General features: G+C 64.9%; 1 protein-coding gene across 4 annotated transcripts in view; it reads right to left on the bottom strand.

Annotated features, from left to right (window-relative positions):
• Window positions 1-208: 208 nt before the first annotated feature.
• RXRA (retinoid X receptor alpha) overlaps window positions 209-25,657 on the bottom strand; it is a 96,229-nt gene continuing 70,780 nt past the window's right edge. For 3 of the 4 annotated variants that reach the window (XM_074362640.1, XM_074362642.1, XM_074362641.1), the window contains exons 3-10: window positions 22,223-22,430; window positions 21,756-21,935; window positions 13,710-13,879; window positions 10,369-10,498; window positions 8,728-8,860; window positions 7,396-7,487; window positions 5,727-5,832; window positions 209-4,011 (exon numbers count right to left, since the gene is read on the bottom strand). In XM_074362640.1, the coding sequence (XP_074218741.1) occupies window positions 3,864-4,011; window positions 5,727-5,832; window positions 7,396-7,487; window positions 8,728-8,860; window positions 10,369-10,498; window positions 13,710-13,879; window positions 21,756-21,935; window positions 22,223-22,430 (1,167 nt within the window). In that variant the 3' untranslated portion in view covers window positions 209-3,863. The remainder of the gene's footprint in view (window positions 4,012-5,726; window positions 5,833-7,395; window positions 7,488-8,727; window positions 8,861-10,368; window positions 10,499-13,709; window positions 13,880-21,755; window positions 21,936-22,222; window positions 22,431-25,657) is intronic. The other variant, XM_074362639.1, reaches the window with a different exon arrangement.

Raw genomic sequence — 25,657 nt, 5'->3', positions numbered from 1 at the left:
TGGGGGCAGGCACCCAGGAGCCCCAGGCCCGGGTCTCTTGGCCCAGGACCAGCTACCACCGCTGTCAGGGCAGCCAGGTGCCTTCCCTGGACCCAGCCCCGGCCAGGGTGAGGCCAGCAGGCCCGCCACCACCCACCCCGTCCAGGGCGGCCGGCTTCCAGACCGAGCCCGGAAGACCCCAAGGGAACAGAGGCGAGCTGAACGGGTGTATTTTTAAACGCTCGTGTTTTGCTTGTTTCTCCTCTCACGTTTTTCTCTGCGTTTCTCTTTTCCACAATTCTAACACCATTGTTCGTCAATCCCCGGCACCTGCGGCCGCGATGTTTTGAGAACAATCACGTAGGGAAGTAATTTCACAGTCAGAGTTGTGGGAAGGCCAGCTGGCAACAGGGACAGAACAGAGAGAGGCTTAAAAATTACTCGAAAGGGGAGGAAAACCCTTGAAAGCTTCAGGCCCACCCTCCTGCCCCAGCGGGAGAAGACCCATGCGCAGAGGTTTCATACGAAGCCTGCGTCCCAGGAGCCCCTTTCTCTGCTGCGTCTCCTGTCGAGACATCCGCGGAGAAAGCTTCCACCTCCATCTCTAACAGCAGAAACAAAACAAGCCCCCCCGCCACACCCTCCAAGTACACATGAGGGATAAAATTACATTTGTACAAAAATAGATTTTTTTTCTACCTTTCCCGATGCTTTACACACCTCTCTTCTCTGTCTGGCCTCCTCTCTAGAGTGTGAGCTACGCGTCCCGGCTAAGGCGCTGCTAAGGGCTGGGAACTGCTAAAGCTGCTTTGCTCCAAAGCATCTTAAAATAGATGCACGTCCTTGCTTTGAGATATTCATTCAAACCCGGATTTCACCAAAGGAAGGGTCCTTATGTACTTGCTTACATTAAGCAAATTTATAGGAAAACGGGGGAAAATCTTAATTAAAAATGAACACAGAAACGCTGGAAACTGCTCGGCGTGTACTGTGTGGATGCTGTGCGGGTCTGTGCACACAGGCTCCCTGTGTAGCACACACGCTTCACGCCACACACCTGCGTGGGCAGGGACAGGCCACGTGCCCTCATTCCGTGATGGGGACAACATCAGCTGATGACACCGGCCGCGTGCCCCAGCCAGGCCCTCCCGGGAGCCCCGCGGAGAAGGCGGCTCCGGCGTGGTCTCCAGCTCTTGCTACCGGCCTGACAGCCTGAATCCTCTGGGGACTCCGAGACTTGGAAAGCCGAGGGCGTGGAGCTGTCTTCCCCCAGGCGACGAGGGCCATCTCGGACACGGGAGCCTCTCGGTGGCCGCCCCCAGGCAGGCCAGCTTCCCAGGAGATCCCTGACGCGGGATGAGCCCGAGCCTGGCTCAGCCGACACCTTCCCCCCCCAGGACGCGGTCATCTTCGCTCTGCAGCTGCGGGAGCCCCGTCTGATGTCAACGCGGGAGGTGACGCCGGCAGGCAAGGCGGGACGGGCACAGGACGGCTAGCACGCTGATGTTAGTGCTATCTTTAGAAAATTAAAGATTGTCCCACCAAAACAATAATAAAAATAATAATAATTACAAAAAAATCACCGTAACTGAACCAGATTGGTGACACTACTGCAGGTCTGGTTAAGTAGAAACACTGCCTCTACCGAGTAGCGTGTGGCCTCCTCACAGCACCTCTCCAACAGCACTGCTGGGACAGCAAGGGTGACAGCGGGCTGATGAGGGAGGAAAGGGCGGCCCCAGGAGCCCAAGACGCCGAGTGGCCGGCGGGGCTGGGAGCTCTGGCTGTGGGAGGGGCTGTCCCGGGGGCCTCAGTGCTTTGCTGGCAGCCAGCCGGAGGCCGACCTCCACCTAGAGGGCCCCACCCTGGGTTTCTCCATTGGAGCCACCACGGTCCTGTTCCTGAGGGGCCCAGGGAAGCGGGGTGGGGGGCTGGGCGTGCGTATGGCTGCAGAAGGTACCAGGGGTGTCGGAGGTGGGGCAGCCCAACGTTCCCACAAGCAGGGGGACCCCTGAGGGTGCCTGCATCACTCTGCCTGATACAACCACGCCCCCAAGGGCTGCCGAGACGTCCGGGGGCAGTTTGGGAGGAGGGACAATGGGCAGGCCCCGGCACACCCATCTCTGCCTCAAATGGTGGACGGGGACTCCCCGTGTGGCAGCCACCGCCTCTCCTGCCCATTAGGGCGGGGTGCCAGAGGAAGGAGGTGTTTGCGGTATCCCCCGTACCTTCTGCCACGGTGCCCCAGGCTCAGCTGGGGCCAGACTCTGGAAGGAAAAGAATGGACACTTCCTTTCCCATGGAGGCCTGGGGCCAGTAAGGCCCCGCCAGGGGCACCCCCGCACCACCTGGGGAGACAGACCTGGGGGCAGGCAGCTCCAACCCCACCCTCCAGCCCTGTTCCCAGGCTCCTGGTTGGGGGCAGCAGGAGGGAAGACAGGTGTGACAGAGCATCCCCTGGGGGGCTAAGACGGGACCCCACCCTGCCAACCCAGCTCAGGCCCCCACTTCTGACAAAGGCCCTGCTCACAGGGAGTGAGGCGTGAAAATGCGAAGTACTCAGACCAGAGGGAGGGCTTACAGTGCAAAGGAGGCTGGTTCCACCTGAGAGCGGCCCGCCCCGCCCCGCCCCGGGGCAGAGAGCCTGCCTGCGGGGGAGAAACGTGCGGCGGGGGGGGGGGGGGGGGGCGCAGGGCTGCGTGGGGCGGTCGATGGGGCCCCCAGACAGGGCTCCGTCACCCCGACAAGACGACCGCAGGGCTGGCCGTCCCCAAGGGGTGTCCAGCCCCGGCCTGAGGATGCTGGCACCTGATTCCAAGACTCCTCAGGGCAGAGCAGCCAGCAAAGGGGACTCTCGACCCAGAAAGCTCCAGAATGCGGCCCACCCCTCCGCCACCTGGCCCCGTGCCCTCGCCGCCCGCCTCCTCCCTGTGCAGGGCTGACCAAAGACCCTCTGGGGAGTGACCCTCCTCCCGCCACATGCCCGCAGGCCTCCTGGGTGGTGACCTCTGCCCTTGAGAGGTGAGCAGAGCCCGCACTGGGATGGGCCCCTGCTGCTTCCAGGAAGCCAGAGACCGGGCCTGCCCTCCGCACAGACTGACAGGTCCAGGGTTGGGGAGGGGCCAGGGCACTGCGGTCTGGTTACCCTGGCTGGACAGGAGCACACTGGGGAAGAAGCTGAAACCAGGATGATGCAAAGAGAAAACTGAGTTGGGGCAGGTGGATGACCCCTGCCTGCAGCCTTGAGGCAGCCCCAAAACCCCGCACAGAGGTCAGCTCCCGTTCTGGCTGGCTCAGGGGCAAAGTCAAAAGTCATCTTTGGAAAAAGGGGCTGCTCACCCTTCACGCTGACAGAAGGCAAGGCTGCCTGCCCCGAGCCCTCTTGTCTTCCCAGGGGGCAGGTGGGGTCTTCTGCAATGAAACACCAGCCCCCCGCCCCGTCCCCTTGCCACCTGTTCCCTTCTCCCAGTCGTGGTGGGGCCGACACCAGCACACACAGTAGGGCTCACTCCAGAGGACCTCGCATGGGAGATTTCCAAAACCAGCAACAACTGACTGTGACCGAACAGAGCTGCCCTCCGACCGCCGCAGCTCCAGTGGCAAGGGCCTGAGACCCCGCGAGCCGCCCAGGCTCCCGGGGGACAGCCTGGCGGGCCTGGCTGGGCTCACGCCAGCTCCTGCCACTCCGGCTGCTGCCCCGGTGCGGATGAGGAGTACTGAGAACAAGGAGGGTGCAGCACGTCTCTGAGGCTTTGCGGTGGCAGGCCGCGCCCCGGAGGCCAACAGCCAGGCGGAGAAGGGGTGGGACGGGGCTCGGCCGGGAAGGGCAGCTGGCAGCCAGGCGGGGCGGCCGGACCAGTGGGCGCGAAGGACGGCCAGCAGGCCTAAGTCATTTGGTGCGGGGCTTCCAGCATCTCCATGAGGAAGGTGTCGATGGGCGTGTCCCCAATGAGTTTGAAGAAGAAGAGATGTTCCAGGCACTTGAGGCCAATGGAGCGCAGGGCTGGCAGGCGCAGCAGGAGCTTGGCAAACCTGCGGGAGAGGAGCCGGCGTGAGGGGCCGGCGAGAGGGGCCGGTGAGGCCCCCCACCCCACGCCTGGTCCCGGGAAGGGACCGCCTCACTGCCCAGTCCCCCTGCCTGAGCAGAGCCTTGGCAGGGAAGGGGGAGTCTCTCAGGTAGAGGAAACAGCAGGCCAGTGCCCGGAGGCGGAGAGTGCAGGGTGGGTGCGAAGACCCTGCAAGGAGACCCCGAGGGTGGAGACTGGGGGTGAAGGGCCAGAGGCAAGACAGCAGCCAGGCAGGAGCAGGCTGAACAGGGCTTCGTGGGGCTTCCTCCAGGGGCGAGAGGGAGCCCCAGCAGGGCTTTAAGCGGGGAGGGGGGCTACAAAAAGGGGCCTGAGGATCAGTGCTGCCTCTGGCTGCAGCGGGGAACGAAGGTGGAGCCACTCCTGAGCTGGGAGCAGGTCTGGGCTCCAGCAGGCCCTTCTTAGACAGCTCCGGCCTCCAGGGCGCCCCCCATCAGCACCCACCGCCCAGAAAGAGCTGTGCTAGAGCTGAGCCAGAGGCACCTGGTGCCCGGGGGGGCGGGGCGGGAGGGGGGACGGGGGGCTCCTCAGGCCCTGCCAGCCGGCCGTCCGCCCCCCACATGCCCCGGAGTTGCTGGTGAGAACTCTGGTGGAGCAGGGAAGGGGGAAGACAGCTGGGGGTACTCCGCTGTTCTGCCACCAAGGACAGTGCAGTGTGGCGATGGCGCCAGACGCCCCCCCCCCCGGGGATGTTCGCATCTGCCCGCCATTGCCACCCCCACCGGTGCTGCAGGGTCTCTCCGCACGACCCTCCGGGGCTGCGGGGCCCTGTTAATTATTAACAATGTCTGTATTTGAGGGGGGAAGCCCCGTGCTTGGCTGCAACACAGCCTGCGTTTTAAAGGCAAAAATGCAGCTTAGAAGCTGGACCGAGGCCAGAGAACAAGCTGTTTTCTGCTGAGCTGGCGAGACGGGCCAGGCCAGGAAGCCAGGAAAAGCAGGAGGGACTGCTGCCCCTCTGTCCTCCTCCTTCGGGAAGTTTCTCGTTTAAACCAAACCAGATGAGGCTGAGCAGAAGCAGGACACGGTTAACCCTGTGTGCGCCAGTCGGCAGGGTGGGCAGGGGAAGGAGGAGGCCTGGTCTCGGAGGCCCCCACCCCGTCCCAGGAGGTGCCCCTTGGAGGGGGGAGAATCAGGACTACAGATGCGGAATGCCAGGAAGCCACTCATGTTCCCCCTTCCCTTGGACCCCCACTGTGCGTCCGGCACCGTGGACCCGGAAATGAGACAATCCCAGCCCTTCTGGGGCCACAGTCCACCAGGCAAGAGAGCCAAGCTCTGCACTCAGACTGTGCATGAGTTTGTAAAGCACCTACTATGTGCTGGCGTCCATCCCTGCTGGGCGAGCACGCCAAGGCCCTGCCTCCAGCAGTTCCCTTTGACGAGTGGTGGAAAGCACTGCCTTTGTTCATGGGCTCCACAGAGACAAGCACCTACTGTGTCCTGGCACCGGACCCACCTCTGGTAGAGCCACAGGACAACGTGAGAGCATAGTGCTCGGGCCAGGAGAGCGCCTTGACTCCTGCTGCCCTTGATGGAGGAGGGGTACCAACTTCTAATTCACAGAAGTGCCCAGCGGGCAGGTGGTGGTCCTGCCCTGGGCAGGGGGTCTGGAAAGAGCCCTGGAGGTCCGTCCGGGCAGAGGCTGCGCCCAGGTCTCACCTTCCTGGCTGCTCCGGGTACTTGTGTTTGCAGTACGCCTCCAGGGACGCGTAGACCTTCTCACGGAGCGCCTCCACCTCGGCTGGGTTCGAGAGCCCCTTGGAGTCTGGGAGGGAGCAGGGCCTCAGGTCAGAGCTTGTCCCCGGTAAGGGGGCTGCCCCTGGGACCCACAGATCCTGCTCAGACATCGCGCCCTGTGCTTGAGCCCCAGCCCTGCCACTTGACCTAAGGCCAGTCTCCTGACCTCCTGTCACTCAGCTGCCCAATCTGTAAAGTGGGACTGCTGCCCTGACTGATCCTTGCTGCCATGGAGACCAGGCTGACTCCCGAGGCCTCTGCTGCACTGGCTCCCAGCCCCTCTGAGCTGGATGAAGGCTCCAAACCCTCTCCTTGAAACAGCCAGACCCACGCTGCAGGGGGGCCTCAAGCCATCTTCAGCTCTGGGACCCTGGGGGCGGGTCCCAGTGTGGAAGGGGCTCTGCTGGTGGAGAGAGATGCCTGGGACCAGGGCCAAAAAACCTCGAAGGCCCAGGACTGAGGACTGAGGACCGAGGGCTGTCCCCAGGTCACCTCGGCGGGCTGTCACAGGCCGCCCTGGAGCAGGGAGAGCCCCCAGCCAGGTAAAGCTTTGCTGAGCCTTCTCTTCGTCTCTCGTGGTTCCCCTACAAGCCAACGCCGGACCAACTTTTCTCTCTGACCCCTGCCCCCACAACAGCCACCACGGGAATCAGGATTCAGGCTCCCGCAGAGGAGCCTGGCCCCGGCCGGGCGTGGTCCATCCTGATGGCGGGGGAGCCACCTGCTGCTGGCCGGCAAGTGCCGCAGCCCCCCGGGGGCTGGGCCGTGGGGCGGGCCAGCTGCGAGGGCGCCTCTGAGCCCCAGCCCAGGGGCCCTGCCCCGGCCCTGCCTGGCCGTCTGACATCCCGGCAAGGGCACCGCGCAGCTGCTCTCCACAGCCGGGCTCCCTGGGCCCTGGGGCTGTGCCTGCTCTGGCCGTCTCCCTTCTGTCCCCAGCGGCCCCACACCCAGGCCCCAACAGGAGAACCAGCGCCAGAAGCCAAGCCACATAGGATTTCAACAGGGATCCCGCCGGGCCAGGCCAGGGCTCACAGCTCAGCCTCCCATCCTGTCAGGGTCACGAGCTGGAGCACAAACCCCGGGAACAAACGCCCCTGGAAACAGCTGTCCCCACGAGGGGGCCGCGTCTCCACCCCAGCCGGCCCCTCAGTGCTGGAGCCAATGGAGAGCAAGGAGGTCGGGGCCTGCGAACCCTGGGGCTGTCCCATCCTCACCACCGCCTGCTTGGTTCCCCACACCTCCCCCCAGAAGCCCACAGCAGCCCTGAACCTGCCCCCGGTGTCCCCGTCCAGCCCCAGACCATCCGGGGTCCAGAACGTCAGCCGTGGAGGTGCATGAAGAGGCTGCCTCTCCTGGAGCCCGGATTCTGGGCCAGGTGGTGCCACGCTTTGGACAGTGCCCAGAAGGCCTGGCCAGAGGCCTCCCGAACCACGGAGGATGAGCTTGGCCAACTGAGCCGTGCTGGACCCTCACGAGGGCCTCGAGAAGGAGGCGGCACGGCTGTACCCCCATCCTAAGAGCGACATGGAGGCCCAGAGGAGGGGGCGGCTCGCCAACACAGCAGCACCAGCGAGCGGCGGGAAGGCAGTACCGGGGTTGAAGAGGACGATGGCGCGCAGGCAGCCCAGCTCCGTCTTGTCCATCTGCATGTCCCGCATCTTGGACACAAGCTCCGTCAGCACCCTGAGGGGGGAGCGGCCAGATCCAAGTCAGGCTGTGTCCCCCTGGGCCCCCCAGAAACCCCCGAAGGACTCAGGGAGCCCGGCGTGGGCCTGGAGGGCAGCTGAGACGGGCCAACAGTCTCCACGCACAACTTGTCCAGTCCCAGCCCCAGGGTGGGTGCCTCTCCCCTCACCAGAAAGGGTCTGCACGTGGGACTTTATTCTGGGAACCTGGGGACGAAGGAGGACCTGGGGACAGCTGAGGTGAGCCAGGACTCAGCTGAAGACCAGGCACGGTCTGGCCCTGCTGCCCCCATTCCGACCGCCGCCTCGAGCCCATGGGAGGCTGTCTCCCTGGCTCCTGGCTCCTCCTGGTTGCTCCACTTCCCACCACCGGCCACTCATCACATGCCCTTCACCATCGCCTCCCAGTAGCTGGGACCCCCGGACGGCCAGCTGCTGCATGGCTGGGGCTGAGCTTGAAGACACCCCCCCAAGAGGGACACGCTCCCCACAGGAAGCTCTGTGGGCAATGAACGCTGCCCCCCGCAGCCCCCTTGGGTGGCGCCCCCGCATGTGCGTTTACTAAAGGCCCTGAAACATCCTGCAGCAAAGACGTCTACATACTGTCTGCACCAGCGCCCGCCCGCAGTACGCGGCGCGTGGAAGTCAGAGAGGTGGCACAGCTCCCACACTTACCCCCCGGGGGGGGGGATGCCGGCAGGGGACCCCTCCCACCGCCTCCTCCCCGGCCTGCTCCTTCCCCCTCGCCACTCCTGTGCGGCAGCCCCCCCCCCCTCCGAGGGACCCGCGCCGGCTGGCTGAGCTGACGCCCAGGTCCCCCAGGGGCCCCAGGCCCTCGGGGCTCCCAGACAAGACCAGCCGGAGACAGGAACGGGCAGCTCCTGGCCGCCTCGCCTGGTGCAGCCGACGGGCTGTGCTTCCAAGAGCACCTGAAGGCAACGCCTGCCCGCCGACCAGCCCCGGGCCTCCGGGTGCGAGCTGAGAAGCGGCAGCGGCGCACAGAGGTGTGCGCTAGCCCCGGCTCAGAAGAGGCCCTGTCGTGGCCGACGCGACAGCCACCGCGAAACTGTATCCACGGCGTAATCTACCTTCGCTTTAGAAACAGTGCAGCCTTCCTCCCCACATGCAGGGTTTAAAGGGGGAATGGGCGGGGAATAAACCAAAATGCTAACTGTGGCTGTCGGGTCCCCCCATGGTCCACGTGCAAAACCTTCAGGAACAGGACGGACACCGGGCACCTGTCAAAGATGGCGCCCACGCCCGCGCTGTGGGCGCTGTTGCGGTGGACGTGCAGCCCGGTGGCCAGGAGGATGCCGTCCTTCACGGCTATGGAGCGGTGGGAGAAGGACGCGATGAGCAGCTCGTTCCAGCCTGCGGGGAGGAGGGCACGCGGTCACCGCTGTCTCCAGGCCCCCAGACACCCAGCCCCCAGCCCCCAACCCCCGTTCAGACCTCCAAAGGCGGCTCTCACACACCCATCTCTCTGGGAACACAAGCCAGGAATCCATGGAACCCCAACCCCATGAACATTCCACAGAAAGGAGGTTCCCAGTCACCGGCGCCTGGGAGATGCCTCTACAGTGCGCATGGGCACAACAAAGGCCCTGAGAAGTCCTGCACAGAGCATCTCCTGCAGCGCAGTTGAAACCCAGCCCTCCCAAACTCGGGTGCCGGGGAAGTCTCTGTCTGCAAATGCAAGATGCTTGTGCCACAGAGCGAGAGGGAGGTCCCACGACCCTTTCCGGGCAGCCGCAGAGCAGCTGCCACCAGTCTGGTCCCAATGGCAAACTCCCAAAGATCGGCACATGCTGCGTGAATGCCACAAAACAGGAAGTTATTAAACTGAAAAAAGGCATCTTGGAGCTGCAGGCCAACTCATGCTCGCTGTAAGTGAGGCCCTGGCGTGCACAGACCAGAGTGGGTATGAGGGCTAGGAGCAGGGATGGGAACAACTCCGTGCTCAGACGCTTCAATGCTGCTATGAACTGGAGCACGTGAACCATCTCCCCTAAGGACACCCCTAGTGACTGTCACGGCCACCACTCCCGAGGGCTCCAAAGGGTCCAGGCTCCGTGGTTGACAGACAGTATCATGTGGATCATCCCACCTAATCCTGACTCAACCCTACAAAGCAAGTACTCGCCCCATTTTACAGAGGGGAAAACTGAGGCCCAGGGAGAGGAAGGGTTTGCCCCATCAGAGAGTCGGGAAGGGACCCCAGCGCCTCTTCGACAGCCTCCCCTGGCAGCTCTGGGTGCTGAGTTTTAGAGTGAAAGCTCTTCAGGGCTGGGCTGCCCCCAGCACAGCCCTGGGGCACGCTTGTCAGGAGGCGGCTGCTGAGGAGGCTGCAGCCCCCTCCCTGCGCCTCCCAGCTCATCCGTCCCTGCTGTCCCTCCGGCAGGAACTTGCACCCCGGATCCCAGCCTCACAGTGGACACCGGCTTCCCCTCGGCACGTCCATCATGCCCACTTCTGGGACTCGGGCCTGACCCCACACCCAAAGCGGACGCTACCCACAGCGGCCCGGCACCCCCGTGGGGCCCCGCTCAGTCTCGGGAGATGTGCATCACAAGCCCAGGCCAGGAAAGGGGAGGAGGCAGAACACACGGACCCCTAAGGGCAGCCCCCGCTGCACACGCCTCCTTCTCCACGGCCCCTCCAGACAGCCCTTTACCTCTCTGAAGGCCACCAGCAGAGACCCCAAACTTACTATGCCCCTATGAGGCAGGGGAGGGAAACTGAGCTGGAGGGGGCAGTGCTGGAGCAGGGACCCGGCCCTGCATCCCCAGGCACCCTCCCCCCACAGCCCCACACAGCAGGAGAGAGGGGCTGCCCCAACCCCGTCCCTGCATCTCCGCCCCCCAGGCCCCGCCACTCACCTGCCCTCAGCAGGATGACCTGGTCGTCCAGGGGCAGCTCGGAGAAGTGCGGGATCCGCTTGGCCCACTCCACCAAGGTGAACAGCTGCTTGTCCGCCGCTTGGCAAATGTTGGTGACGGGGTCGTTGGGCTGGGGGAGGGGCATGCGGTGAGCGCCACGAGGAGAGCGTGGCCCCAGACCAGGCCCCCCATGCTTTACCCATGGGGGCTGAACAACATCCCCCAGGACATCCTCGTCCTCACTCCCAGAGCCAGCAAATACACCGCTAGTGACAGCCAAAGGAGCTCTGCAGACGCGATCGAGTTACAGGTTTTGAGGCGGGAGGTTATCCCAGAAGAGGTGGGTGGGCCCAGTGTCATCACGAGGGTCCTTACAAGAGGGAGGCTGAGGTCAAGGAGAAGATGCTGCTGGCCGTGAAGTGAGAGGAAGGGCCCGGAGCCAAGGAGCAGGGGGGCCTCCAGAGCTGGGACGGGCCAGCACCGGAGCCCAGGTGTGGCCCAGAGACACTGATTTCTCCAGGAGGGTAAGATATGAAAATCCGCTGTTACAGGCACATAGAGTGTGGTCACGTGTCCCAGCAGACACAGGACAATCGCCCCGTGTTGTGACCCACTGGGTCCACACTGCAGCCCTGGGGGGCAGTGCCGGGCGACTTCGCGTTCCAGACCAGGGAACCGAGACACGGGAGAGCGCGTGGCGCCGGCATGGGCGCCGCCAGCCCTGCCGGGTTGCTTCTTCCTACCAGACACAGAGGTGGAGCACAGAACAATGCGGTGCACCAGAGGCCCTTCCAGAAAGGTCTAGCCAGAAGGTGCCGCCCTGGACATTCTTATAGACCAGGAAAGCCAGGCGGGCCTCAGTGTCCCAGCCCGTGGGGCTTGGAAGGTGAACCCTCTGGGTCCTGGGGGGACCAAGGCTGGTGCACCAGATGCAGGAATCCCTCATTCCAGAAACTACGACAGCCAGCGTCCACATGAAGGAAGGCCTCCTCTGACAGAAACCATCTGCCCTCCAGTGACGCTCAGTCTAAACAACCCGGCCCCATGCAGGGCCTGCTGAGGGCTCTCATGGGAGGCCCAGTGACAGACTGGCACGAGGCCACCAGGGCAGACGGGGCGGGCATGCAGAAAGGGGGCCTGGGGCCAAGGGAGGGCAGCAGCCGGGGTCCCCGCAGACCCCAGGGGGAAGGGTGGGCCAGCACTGGCACCCCGACTCCCCTGAAGTCACCTTCACACAGAAGTCCCTGAGCTGTGGGGGGCTGGCACACGGCCTACAGGGCATCCCCTCCTCTGTCCCCCTGCCGTCTGCTCCTCAGAGAACCTTCTGGGAGCGTTGACCAGAAGCCTGAACACTTGCCAGCCCTGGACACCACGTGTCTGGCTCAGGTCACCTGTGGGCACCCCCCGCCCCATGCCACCTGACACAGGACGGCAGCCACAGTAGAGGCTGGTCAGCACAAGGTGGCACCCCAGCAGCGAGCGTGCCAGGGCCATGGCCAGGCTCCACCCCGCAGGGCCCCGGTGGTTTTCTGCCACGTGCAGACCTGGACCTGCTCCCTGCCTTTCCATACCACAGGCGGCCCTCCGACATGAGAGCCCAGGCCAGGGGGCTGGGGGCCCGGAGAGCTGCACAGCAGGGAGGCAGAGGACGTGGGGAAGGCCGGACAAGAGCCCCAAACTGAAGCCCTTGGATAAGGCCTTCTCCCTGGCCACTGGCCAGCACCCTCTCCGAGTCCTCCAGGGGCCCAGAGCAGGCCGGGGGTGCAGGATGGCACCCTGAGCCCCTCCCAGGCAGGATGGGGCCTCAGAGGTGGGCGCCAGGTCATGTCTAGAACTGAGAACAAAGGGTGTCGGTGCAGGGGGTGCAGGGCTAGGCCCGGGGGGCTCCCCAGGCGGAGGGGGCCCTCCCGGGGAAGGGGGCTCCAGGTCCATCCTACTCCATCCTGCGGAGTAAGTGCTTAACTTCTCTGAGCCTGGATTCCCACCCAGAGACAAAACAGGCCTCACCAGAGAGCAGGCATCACCTGAGCTCCCGCCCCGTGCCCAGTGCAGGGGCCTTCCCTGTCCTGGGGGGTGACAGCGGGACCCCTAGGGCTCCAGGGGTGCCAGCTGCGGCTCGTGCTGTGGGTCTGAGGGGAGAGGCCTAATGAGACATCCCTAGAGGGGACCAGGTACCCTGCGGGAGGGCAGACCATGCACAGAACCTCAGGTGCCCCTAAAGAAGGCCCCCCTTCCCAGCCAGCCCGCCCACCTGCCATAGGGGGAACCACCCTCCTGGTCTGGAATCGTGGAGAGAGCAGATGGCAGACTTGTTTTTTCCAAATAATGTCCTTACTTGACAAAATTAAAAGCTGGCAGACCTCTGGGGTCTCCTAACTTTCCTGTTGGAGTCTCTGCTCCATCATGAAACTCTCACAGGGGGCCTCCCCCACCCTCCCTGGGACTGGAGGTGGGGTGTAGGGTGGGGCTGGGCCATGGGCCACACAGCACTGTTGAGCATCCAAGCCAGAGAGGGAGGTCGGCCATTCCACAACCAGAGGCGGCACCCCCAGAAGGAAGGGGTCTGATGGGCCGTGAGTCTGGGGCACCAGGCCTCCCATCACAGGGGTGCAGAGAAGCAGCGGTGGCCTGAGACCGCTGGCAAGATGGGACCCGCACACTCAGACTGTGGCTGGGGGTCACAGTGAACACCTACGGTTGGGGCAGGGTCTCCGTCCCTGACTGCAGCTGGGCAGTGAGGACAGCCTCACGGTGGGGAGGGGGAATCAGCCGCCACACCCCCCACGCTCGGGGCCCTGGTGAGCAGCCACAGGGGCTCTGAGCCCAAATAACAGGGCTGCTGGGGGGGTCGAGAGGAAAAGGGCTCCCTGAGGAAGTGACCCTTTTCTGAGACTGAAGCCTGAGTGGGAATAGTGAGAGCAAGCATGTGCAAAGGTCCTGTGGCTGGGCAGGGTGCGTCCAGTGCAGCAGGACGTCAGTGGGTGTGGGCCTTTGTGAGCCAAGGACAGAACAGAGGGAGGGAGGCCAGGGTGACCTCAGGGCCAGCCTGGGCAAGGTCTCCAGAGCCAGCCATAGGGCTCCGGCCCCAGCCCTGAACCCACACAGGAGACACAGATGAAGTCTGCACCCAACACTGCCTGCAAACCTGGGGCAGACACAGAACCCCTGAAACCCGGCTGGACAATGGGCCAGAGACGCAAGTAGCTTGAATGTTAAGTGTAGAGTCCTGGGCTTTGAACCGAGCAATCAAAACATCGTCCACCCGACTGGGAACCAGCCAGCGGGGCCGTGACCAACGGGGTTCCCCAGAGCAGGGTGGGTGGGGGCGGGAGTGCACTCACCGAGCTGGGGTTCAGCCCCACATTCGCCTCCACGTACGTCTCGGTCTTGGGCTCCACGGCCAGCTCGGCCTCCAGGATCTTCTCCACCGGCATGTCCTCGTTGGCGCTGCTCGTGGACTCCACCTCGTTCTCCCCCCGGTCCTTGCCCCGCTGCCGCTCCTCCTGCACGGCTGGAGCACGGGGAGGCCGCTGGTCAGCCCGCAGCTCCCGCCGCAGCCCCTCCGCTGCCAGGGGCCAAGCAGCGCCCACCCTGAGCCAGCCCGTCCACAGTGCCAGCCAGAGCCAGGGAGACTGATGCTGCTCGGAGCTGGCCAGACCACGGCCCGGTCTCTGCCCCACGCCTGGCCTCCCAGTGGCTGTGGGCCCTGAGCACAGAGCGTGCCGCTTCTCATTGACTCACTCAACTCCTGTTCACACCAAGGCCCACCCAGGACCAGCACAGCTGGGGCCTGGCGCTCGGGGAGCTGACGGTTCAGCAGGAATCCAAACATGCAAGGAGAAGGGCTCTGATAGGCTACAGACTCGGGCAAAGCCAGGAAAGCTTCCCGGAAGAAGTGGCAATGAAACTGAAGAAGCAGGGAAAACAGGGGTAACAATTCAGGCAGAGGAGGGAGCACACGCAAAGGGCTGGCACCAGAGCAGAGATGCTGCTGCCCCAAGGCCTCCCATACCAGCTGCAGAGTCACAACAAGGGGTACAAGCGTGGGGAGCAGGGCCAGCCACCTGGATGGGGTCCAGTGTGCCCCAGGAAAGGGACAGGAGGGGACGCAGATCCCTGACAGTCCCCTTCTACTGCAGGGAGGAGAGGCGCCAAACCCAGGCATGAGTCGGGCTGGCCTGGGCTGGCCTGGCGGGGGCCGGGGCAGGGGACAGGCGCAGCACGGGGGTGGAGGACCGAGCAGATGGTGTGGTCAGCGGGGCGGCGTAGCTTCTGGGAACCCAAGGAGAGAAGCTGATGGGGAGGGCTGACTTCAACGCTGTCCCCAAGGGGACCGGGCACCCCACAGCTGGGCGTTCACAGACCCTCGACTTTGTGGCCTGCGCAGCTCAAGCTGCCCTCTCCCAAGAGGGGCCGGGCTCACTCCATGCCAGCACCCCAGGGCTTCGGGAACTGGGCAGCACCACGCTCATCCTCGGGAGGTGGCACAGGAGGTGGCCACGAGCCACCGTGTGCCCCAACTCCCAGACCACTCCTGCGGGGATGGACCTCAAGGCCTAGAGCCACACATGTGAGAGCAGGAGGGCCTGCGGCATCCACAGGCCCCGCCCCCACGTCCGGGACCAGCCAGAGCCAGGGATGAGCCCCACCCCACCCCAGCTTGGGACCAGGCCTCATGGCGGCCACTCCTCCTGCCCCCTGGGGACCGTCCTGCTCCCCAGCCACACTCAGAGCGACGGCACCAAGAGGTCCTGGTCAACGGCCCACCCTGGGGGACCTGAGGGTAGGACGTTCTGACAGAGGCTGGTGACCGTGCGGGAAGCTCCAGGTCAGCTAGCGCACAGGGGCTGACTCAGGCTGGCTGACTGCGACAGCTGCAGGCACCCTGGCCTGGAGCCCAGCCTCTGGCCAGCCCTGGAGGTGGGGGCTCAGCAAAGAGGTCACAGGGCTTTCCAAGGACGCCCACCTCCCTCTTCCAGCCCTAGTCCCACCCTGGTCTCCCTCTCCTTATTTCTCACCCATCCCAGAGTTTTGCCCCCCAGACCAGCCCGAGCACCCTCCCCACTGAGCCTCAGCCCGGCACCCCAGCCCTCATGCTCCTGGGGGAGCTTACTCTCAACCCCCTCCTCTTTCCTGGTCCAACATGTTAGGCCAAGCTCCCAGAGGCCGGGAGGGTGCGGCCCCCGTGGGGCCCCCCACGTGCCAGCGCCTCTCCAGGCCTCAGATGGGGCTCACCCTCCCCTGCAGGACGTCTCTGCCGGGCAGGAATGGTTCCGCGTCCTCGCTGACGTCGGCTGCCACGGGACTGCCCCCGTGCACCTCCAGACCCACCCTACCTGCTCCAGAGCCCAGCCTGGGGCTCTCACTCAGGCCGCTCACCCTGGGTAAATGCAGAGGACCAGCCGGAGGAAGGCGTAGCGTCCACAGCTCCGGCCCCACCCCGCCCAGCCTTGTTCTCAGGACTCCGCAAGCCCCCCATCCCCCTCTTCCAGGCCGGGGGGGGGGGGGGAGGGAGGGCCCCCCGCTGCTGCTGCCTGGGGATCCTGCAGGCCTGAGTGGTTCTGTAACAATGCACGTAGGGCCCTCTCCACCACGCCACGCCAAGGGCTTCCTGCCGGCCCGCCGACGCCCGTTCAGAGATGCCATGTCCGTCTGTGCCCCCCTTCAGACTGCGGGGCTCCCTGAGCCCTTCCTGCGTCGACAAGTGGCCATTTGCAGCCACCCCCTGCCAGGGCTGCACCCACCCAGGACCCAAACACCGACTCAGGTGAGGGGCTTCCCATCCGTGGGGGGGACTCAGACACGGCCCGGCCAGCACCTCAGGTTGCACCTCAGAGCCAAAGAGCCAGGTGGCAGGCCTGGCGCTTCTGGAAAACCCGACAGCCGGTGGGGCTGGGTGGGGGGCTCAGGCTGGCTGGCCTGACTCTGGTCACTCCCCACATAGGGGTGCTGGGCTAGAGCGGGCACCTCCTCACATCGCCCTCTGTCACAGGGGACGGGGTCACAGGCCAGCAAAGCCCACCCTGTGGGAGGCTGATCTGGGCTGGCATCCAGGGTGACCCTGAGACCTTAAAGGATGGGGTCCCTGGTGTCTGTCCCCTGGACAGAATCCTAAACCCTCAGGAGCTAGGACACAGCTAAGGGGCGCATCTCACCACGTGGGGAGACAGTGCCGCAGGGGTGCGGCTGGGCCCCCAGGAGAGCGGACAGCCGAAAGCTCCAGGCTCCAGAGTCAGACCCTGCTCTGCCCAACAGCTGTGTGGCTCTGGGTGAGACCCTGGCCTCTCTGTGCCCCAGTTTCCTCAGCTGTAGAATGAGAACCACACGCTGGCCTTCAGGCTGGAGCCACAGGGAGGTGCCCTCGGGATGTCCCCAGCTGTCACATGCCTCCTGCTCCCACGCTCCCCACGACACGGCCCGGCTACGGGGACTTCCTCCCACTCCACAGACAGCCCGGGGCACGGGGAGTCCCGGACGAGGTGGCCCCATGCATGGAGGCAGCGCCAGGAACGGGGAGAGGGCGGGGGTCCCCGGCACCTGCCTCCTGCGCGGGGGCGGCGAGAATTAATTAGAGTGCTTTGTGAAGCACTTGGAAGCCGTGAAGGCCCACAGCTCTGAGCAGCGTCTTATAAATATTACGGTTTTATTTATAGACGGCGGAGGGGGCGGGGGAGCCCGGGGATTCAGGTTTTGCCAGCTCAAACACCTTGCAGTACTCCTGTTTGACTTACGTCCCGCTGGCGCCAGGAAGCCTCGGGCGGGAGGCGTCTGCAAAGACAGGGCCTCGTTATCCTCCCAGCCCTGAGTGTGGGGCGGAGGGGCCGGCACAGGGAGGGGAGGCTGCCAGGAGCGCAGAGGCAGCTGGGCCGGGCCAGGCGCTGGGGATCCCCAGGAAAACCCTCGGGGCTGACCCCACACCGCAGCCAAGCACATGCCTGGGAGGGGGGCTCAATGCCCAGCATAACCGGGGTCCCCGGCGTGCGGAAGAGGGACACCCTGGACCTGCCTGGGGCTGGGCAGGAAGCCTCGGGGTTGGGGGCACCTGGGGGCGGGAACCCCAGGTCTGCTGCCTCCCCGGTTCAAAGCTCTGCCAGCCGGCCGGGCCCTTCCTCCATCCCTTCCCCCTGCAATCTGCCTGCCCACCCCCCACAGCAGGCAAGAGTGGATTTCACTAGAAGGCTCTGGCCCAGCCGCCTCTCCTTAGGGCCAGAGGGCGGTGCCTCTGCCCGAGGTCACATGGCCAGTTACGTCTCTCAAGCTCAGAGGACGCGTCCCTCTGTCCCCCAGGGGACTCAGTCCAGGACAAGATATCTGCACATGAGAATGATCACCCTGTGCACACACTCTCCAACCCCACGACCGGCCCCACAAGGTGCTGCCACCCGCCAGGTTCCTCCCAGCAAGCCCTTGAAGGGAGCCTCGCTGACATGCTGTGCATGGGAGAGGAGCTGGAGGCTCGGAGAGGCAAAGCCCCACGCCGTGTTGACAGGGAGGCTGGGACCCAGCTGGAGCCCCTTCTCCACCAGACGTGGGGCTCCACGTGCCTGTGCACACACCCCAGTCCTGCAGAGTCAGAGACGGGGTACAGGAAGCACAGGGAGGCAGGAAGGGAAGGGGAGAGGCTTCCTGAGGGAGGAAGAAGGGACCAGAGAGGGCCCGAGACACCCCGGCTGGGGGCCATGTCACCAGCGTCAGACTGGGGAGCCCTGAGCGCAGGGCCGGCCTCCCTCATCAGACCTGGAGCACCAGGCTCTGCCACCGCACACTCCAGCAGAGGCCCAGGCTCGGCCAGGGGAAGGCTGGCCTGTGTGGCATTTCCCACCTGGGCCCCCCAGTGACCGGGAATGCTGCGGAACAAGTCCCTGGTGGCTGCTTGTGTGCGAAGGCCCTGGCCATCGCCCGACACGAGATGCTATCAGCCTATCAGCGGCGGTATCCCTCATTAGGCCAGCAGGAGGTGGGGTCCTCGCCGGCCCTCCCTGCGGTCCGCAGCGGGGGTGCCAGCCACGGGGCGCTCCCTCCCAGCGCTGCAATGCGCTGGAGCGTGCAGTGGCAGGGCCTGGCGCTCTGGGTCTGATGAGGGCTCAGGCCAGCCCAAGGAGCAGACAACTCACATCCTATGTGCTCCTGGACAAGGCTGGGGTGGTACCCAGGTTCCCAGTCCCCTCAGGACAGCCACCCTGCCCCAACCCATGCAGCCAACAGCCCCACCACCTCCCGGGGGGCCTCTCTGCAGGTCAGCCACTGCACCTGGCCCCTTGAGAGGGGGCCTGCCCCCGACCCCTCAGAGCCACTCATCCTGGAGACCACTGAGTTCCCTGCACAGCCGGCACCGAGGCCACACCAAGGCCACTGGTCACTCCTCCCAAGGGCAAGGCCATGGCCTGGGCCTCACAGGCACAGGAGACACAACAGGCTGTCACCTTGCTGCGAGCCACGCCCCAACGAGCGCGGGTAACGGGCACTGCCACCCACGCGAGGCCAGAGCCCACCGGCAGGAGGCCCGGCCCTCCTCCTGCACCCTGGGTTCTCGGGCCTGCACAGAGCCACCCTCCACAGCCGGGGGGAGGGTTCTGCGTGGTGCTCCAGCAGGAGGGAGCTCTGCTGGAGAGTCCTCACGGCCTGCTTGTGACTATAAACCCAGCAGGAGGCCGGGGAAGGCGGGTCCCGATGCAATCAGGCACTTATCTGATGGCCCATAAATCAGGTCTCGAGGGCCGCGCCGCCTCGGGAATGCGCCCAAGGCTGCAGATTTATGCACCAGACGGGAGAACGTGGGCGACGCAGCTCTGGACCAAACGGGAGCAGCCCGGGCCCCACGGTGCTGGCTCTGAGGCCTCCCCGAGCGCCCCTCGTCCCTGGGTCTCCATCTGGGACGTGTGGGGACAGCATCGCAGCACCACGGGTGAGTGAGAGTGTGCATGACGAGGACAGGGTGCCCAAAGAGACCCCGGACACAGCAGGAGCTCCTAACAGCCGCTGTAACAAGACCCAGTCACCTAGTCACTGGTGAGCACCAGGGGAGGGCCCGGGCCCGGTGACTCCCCAGCCCTGAGACTGTGGCTCCTTGGGGCCACAGGCAGCTGGAGTCTGCTGACGCCCAGGCTCACAGGTGGACAGGCTGAGGGGGCTTTAAGAAGGAGGCAGCACTTACTGGACAGTCTTGAGGACCGGCAGAGGGCACTGCCTGCGGCCCCGCAGGGTGCCACAGCTGCTGACAGTCTCAGCTCCTGCACACACTGTCCCCTCCAGCCGGGCACATGGTCTGCTGAACACTCTTCAGGTGTCAGCTGGACACCCGCCCACTCGAGCCTTGCCTGGCGCCCATGGCTGGGCCAGGCACCTCCTCTGGGCTCCCACAGTTCCCTGGGCTTCTCCAAGCCAGCAATGACCACAGCTGGGGGCCGGCCTGTCTGACAGTCACTTTGAATGGACGGAGGCCCACAGCTGGCCGCTGTGTGCCCAGCGCTCGGCATGGGGCCAGGCACCAGGGGCGGTGAGCTCAGCGAGTGAGTGATCCCAGGCACGAATCCAGGCTCACTGCGCAGTGGTGACCTCGAGGGGGCCTGGAGCCTCGAGCTGCATGGCAGGGCCCCGCCTCTGGCCAGGCTCCACGCCTGGTGCACACTGATCCCCTGCCCACCACGTGCTTGCCCCGCCCAAGTTTCCACCCTTCAGGAGCAACGTTGCACTCACCACCGCCAGCCAGCCCACCCTGCCTGCATGGGGTGGACAGAGGGACCAGGTCTGGGTACATGCCTCCCCCAGCCAGGCCCACGCTTCTTCTGCCCCTCTCTGGCCTAAAGGAACAAAGTCTACACCGGAAACCAGAAGTTCAGGTTCCAGGCTGGCACATGACTGTGGACAAGCCCTGGACCCTCTAGACCTGTTTCTCCACCTGCGCAAAGAAGCATGGGCCGAGCTCTCTAAATAAACATGCGCCCAGATCAGAAGGCCTGGTGGGCGGATGCCCATTCGGCCCAGGACCGCCCCTCAGCTCACAGGAGGCTCCCCTCTGTGGGGTCCACAGACCCACTGCCCCTCGCCGGGGGCTGCCGCCCAGCCCCAGCCCCACCCCCACCAACATTGCACTCCACACGCGCTCACAGCCTCAAGGAGGAAATCCTGCAGGACCGTGTGGCCTTGCTAAAGTTTCAATTTCTCGACAACAACAATTGATTGGTGCTGAAGAGCAAAAAAAAAAAAAAAAAAAAGAATGAAATGGGATGAAAGCTGCAGCCCGGGGACCCCACCAGGAGACAGTGGGAAAGAGGCAGGCAGACACGAGCCACGTGTGGACCACGGGAGCAGCCACAGTGCAGAACAGACCACACGGATCCTAACCCCAGACAGCACCTCCCAACCCCACGAGGCCCCGGGAACGAGACTCAGAGATGCGGCCCATCCCAGACCCCAGGGTGGACACAGACCAAAACCTAGAGAAGACACCCAGAACACAGGAGCCATCAAACCTGCAGAGGGGGAGAAAGAGACCCCCCCAGACAGCAAGGGGAAGCAAGGAGCCCCCTCTGGGCTTCCACGCTGCCTGCCCCCACCCACCCCTAATAAACGTCCTCAATGAAATGGGCTCACAAACCTGAGCCCGAGAGGCCCACGGCCCGTCCCTCTACTGTGAGGACCTGGGGTCACCAGGCACTCTCAACCAGGCTCACAAGAGCATGCAGAGCATGGGATGGCCCGGCACCCAACAGGCTTGGGGACATCCTGATGGACGTCCTGATGGTCTTATTAGAGTTCCCTGCCCTCCCACCCCTGAATCAGCACTGTCCCCTCCAGGACGTGACCGTCTCCTCACCCAGCAGAGCACCAGGCCCCAGGTGCACCCACTCTCCTGGGCTGGCTGCCTCCGGTGACCCCCTACCCCCCATCTCCAACCTCGGCCCTTGATGTGTTTCTGCCTCTCCACCTTCCAGAGCCCACGCACTTGGCCGGGGCCCACTACGACCTTGAAGAGGCCTTGACCAATGCCTGTCCCCAGCAGGGCCGGGAGCAGCCCGCAGGCAGGACCAAAGTTGTGTCTCCTCTAACCCAGAGCCTGATATACAGCAGACACTAAGTAAAGACATGGTGGGTGAGCCCACAGCCCAGGGGACAGGCTGCCAGCACTGCGGCAGCTCCTCTGGAGGGAGAGCACGCCCCGTCATCAAAGGTTCGCAAACGCGACGGCCACCACTGGAGGTCTGCACAGCTGCCGAGTCTAGGGCTGGACCCTGTGCTCCAGGAACCTGGGCCACGAGGGGGCCTGTGGGAGGCGGCCCCGCCCACTCATCCACGGCCCGCCTCCCCGCCTCCCGCCTCGCGCCCCACGGCCGCCCGCCCCCCCCTCCCCGCCTCCCCACCTCGCGCCCCGCGGCCGCCCGGCCCACCTTCCCGCTTCATGCCCATGGCCAGGCACTTCTGGTAGCGGCAGTACTGGCAGCGGTTGCGCTGCCGCTTGTCGATCAGGCAGTCCTTGTTGTCCCGGCAGGTGTAGCTCAGGTCCTTGCGCACCGTCCGCTTGAAGAAGCCCTTGCAGCCCTCGCAGCTGTACACCCCGTAGTGCTTGCCTGTGGGCGGCGGGCAGGCGGCGTGAGGGCCCGCGCCCACACGCAGCAGGGGCTCCGCGCCGCGCCCCCCGGGGCCCTCGTTCCCTCCCCGGGGGCTGGCGGGCGCAGCGGCGGGATGCGAGGGGCCGCGCCCACGCGCACCGCCTCCTCCGGAAGCCCCCGGCCCTCCTTGCCACTCACCGTCTCCCCGACGGCAAAGCACCAGGCGGCCCGGGGTGGGCGGCCCGGGGGGCCCCGCCCCACCCGCGCCCGCGGGCCGGCAGCCCCACTGCGCCGTGGTGCCTCACCTGAGGAGCGGTCCCCGCAGATGGCACAGATGTGCTTGGTGAAGGACGCCATGTTCCCTGAGGGGTGGGCCGGGACTTTGAGGACACCGTTGAGGCCCAGCGGGGGCTTTATGTCCTCGCTGCTGCTGACGGGGTTCATGGGGGAGCTGAGCTGAGGAGGGGAAACCGCGGTCAGCCCTGGGGGCCAGAAGGTGCTGCCACACCCCCACTGTATAGAGAGAGAAACTGAAGCTCAGAGAGGGGCCCTGTCCACCCCAGGCCCCACGGAGGGGCAGCTGGGTGCTCAGCCTGCAAGCACGCCAGGCTGGCGGCGGCTGTCCCGCCCTCGGAGCCCCACCCTCCCACCGCAACCGGGAGTGAAAAAGACCTTGAGAGGCCCCTGCTCATACCTGCATCCCTCACCCACCTAAGTAAGAACTGCCTGCCGTTACTGGGTGCTCCCTCCACAGGCCAGCAAGAGCTCCGGGACCCCCTGGGGAGGCAGGCGCTTTGGGGACCCCCAGCCCACAGGTGGGCACCGAGTCTGGTCGCAGTGAGGAGGGAGGAGAGGGTGTCCACCCCAGCAGGACACACAGCCTCAGCAGGCAGGGTAGGGGTCAAAGATCACACGACCCAAGGAGAGAGGGAGGAGACACCAACCCCTACACGCACACGCATGCACACATACACACGCACATACACGCGCACACACATACACGCACACATACACATACACGCGCACACACATACACGCACACATACACTCACATACGGGCGCACACATGCACACGCACATGCAAGCACACACATACACACGCACGCGCACACATACTCGCAGGCACACACACGCACACACACATACACACACGCGCACACATACACACACACACACACACACATGCCCTCCACCCCTCCCGCCATCCTGATGCTGCGCCAGGAGGAAGCATGGGAAACTCACCCGTCACCCTGGCAACAGCGGCCGCGGCTGCAGTGACACAGCGGTTTTGGTTCCGCTGCGCCCACCCCAGCTCTCCCATCAGTGCCAAGGGCCCGGAGGTGCTTCCCGCTGCACCCTGCGAGCCAGCCGGTCTACGCTGGGGCCAGGACCCCAGCCAGGCAGCCCCCAGCACCCCCGCTCTGCAAAGCCCTGGCAAAGGCGGAAGTCGGGCTGTGTGATGTCTGTGGATGGACAGCGGCTGTCGTGCTGGGCCCCCGTGCACAAGGGAGCCTCACCCCCTTCCTTCCCCGCAGCCCCCAGCTCCCATTCTCCTTTCTCATGGGACAGGAGGAGTTGGGTGCTCAAAGCACACAAAACACAAACCATCCCAAAGGCTGTTTCCCACTAGCCTCAGCACCTGGCAAGTGCTGGGTTCCTCCTCCGCCCAGGTGGGCCCCGGGGGGTCTCTGAGGATGCTTAACCCCACGGGACTCGGGGGGCTGCCAGGAGGCCAGCCCCTGCAGCTGGGGGCTGTCAGGACTCAGGAGGTGGGGTGAAAGTGTCCAGGGGACCCCACTGCAGAACAGGGCACCCTATGTGTCAGCTGAGAGTACCCCCGTGCAGCGTCTGCAGGCTTCAGAGACATTTCACTAATAAGAGAGCAGACTACGCAGGGCGCTGGCTGTTTGCTAAGTGCTACTGGGAACGGCTGTGCCCGGGCCTCTTGCCGCGTTGGAAGCCCCCAGTGAGCGGGCAGAGCTGCACTCCCCTTTCCGGAGTGGACGCGGAGGCTCAGGGAGGTCGGGCTGAGGGCACACAGCCGCGAAGTGGCCAAGCAGGTGTGAGCTCAGGCCCCTGAGAGCTGTAAGCACTGAGGGGTCCCTGTACGCTTCAGAAGGGGCGCCCGGGGCCCCAGAGGACTGGCCGGCCCAGAGCCACTGGGTGATCCCGTCCACCTGGCTATTCACTGAGTGCCCACCAGGCGCCCAGAGGCCCCGGAGAACACGCCCTGCGTGGCCTGCAGAGCTCGCTGGCAGGTGGGAAGGGGACAGCCACAGCTTGTCCCAGGGACTCTGACTCCTCCACTCCCTGGGTGGCTTTGGATAAATGATCTAATCACTGAGTTTCCTTGTGTGAAAACTAGAATAACACGAGGCCTCCGTCTGAGGGCTGCCGTCAGGATAACGGAGCGATTCGTGGGCAGCGCTGACAGTAGAGCTAACGAACCCAAACCAGCCTCTGCGTTAGCGCTCGGGCCTCCGGGGGACGCCGCCAGGCCAGCTGGGCCTGGACAATGGAAGCCGGTGTCCCAGGTAGAGAGGCCACCGGAACGATCGTTTGGAGGTGGGGGAACCAAACGACTGCTGGGAAAAGGGCAGGAAATCGATGCAGCCCGGGGTGGAGGGTCTGCAGCAGGGGCCAAGGCAGCCACCGAGGACATGTGAGCAGGCGGCCAGGGCTGGACACTGGGCACGAGGCCCCTCTCAGGCTGTTGGAGCCCAACCACAACTCCACGCAGCTGGGTCTGCTGGGCGGCACCGAGGAGAGGAACTGGGGCATTTCCCCTTTCTATGGGTGCCCAAATCATCCGGGTGGGTGAGGGCCACCTGTCCTGTCTCCCAGCCCCCACGGGCAGGCCCTTGGGACTGGCACCTGCCTGGGTAAATTGAGGCAGGGCCGCAGCACTGAGGACGGCCAGCCAGACTGCATCAGGAAGGAGACACAGGAAGGATGGACGGAGCGTTAGTCAGTCAGGCTCATGGCCAAGCTGGCTCCCAGGCCGTGTGCCAAGGGCATCCCTGCTCCCCCCCACCCTGGGCTCAGGCGTTCTTCCCATGGGCACAGCAATCAGCCCTAGGAGGCCTTGCACATGTGGGAAGATGGAGACTGGGCGGCAGCCGCACCCTCAGCCCAGGCCTCAGGCCACCATGTCACTTCTCTGCCTCAACTGGTAGGCGTCCTGGCACGGCCACAACCGCGAGGATACAGGGGTGTGGGGCCTTCTCCCTCCCCAGCCCCAAGCTGACAGGCCTCAGGCCGGGTTCACAGCTCCCAGGACAGAGCATGGGGGCCTCATCCTGCCAGGAGAGCACCCCTCCCAGTGTGCTCCCAGCACCCCACAGATGGGGGATGGCTCCCCTCCTGTGCTCCACCTTGGGCTCCAACATCTCCTTCTGGAGCCTGCAGACCACGGCGCGGCAAGGGTGGGGGCTCATTCCGTTTCCCCTTTCATATCCTTGGCATTTATTTCAGTTCCCGTGGAGCCTGCGGGACCAACTGAAATAACCACCCGCCTCCATCAGTGCCCCCCAGGTCTCCTGCCTGTCTCTTCCACACCCAGCCTAAGTTGGGGGCCATCACCCATGGTTGGAACTGGGGTGGGAGGCCCTTGGCTTCGCTGGCCTCCATCTGCCCATCAAGGCAGCGGGAAACCCTGTGAAGTGCACGTGGCCTCGCAGACGCCCCATCACGGAGGCCCCATGCTGCGATGTCCACCACGGGGAGCAGGCAGGACCCAC

The sequence above is a fragment of the Camelus bactrianus genome, chromosome 4 (assembly GCF_048773025.1).
Source record: "Camelus bactrianus isolate YW-2024 breed Bactrian camel chromosome 4, ASM4877302v1, whole genome shotgun sequence".
In the NCBI taxonomy this organism is placed as follows: Eukaryota; Metazoa; Chordata; class Mammalia; order Artiodactyla; family Camelidae; genus Camelus; species Camelus bactrianus.
The sequence above is the reverse complement of the archived record's forward strand: the minus strand, read 5'-3'. Positions and strand labels throughout refer to the sequence as shown.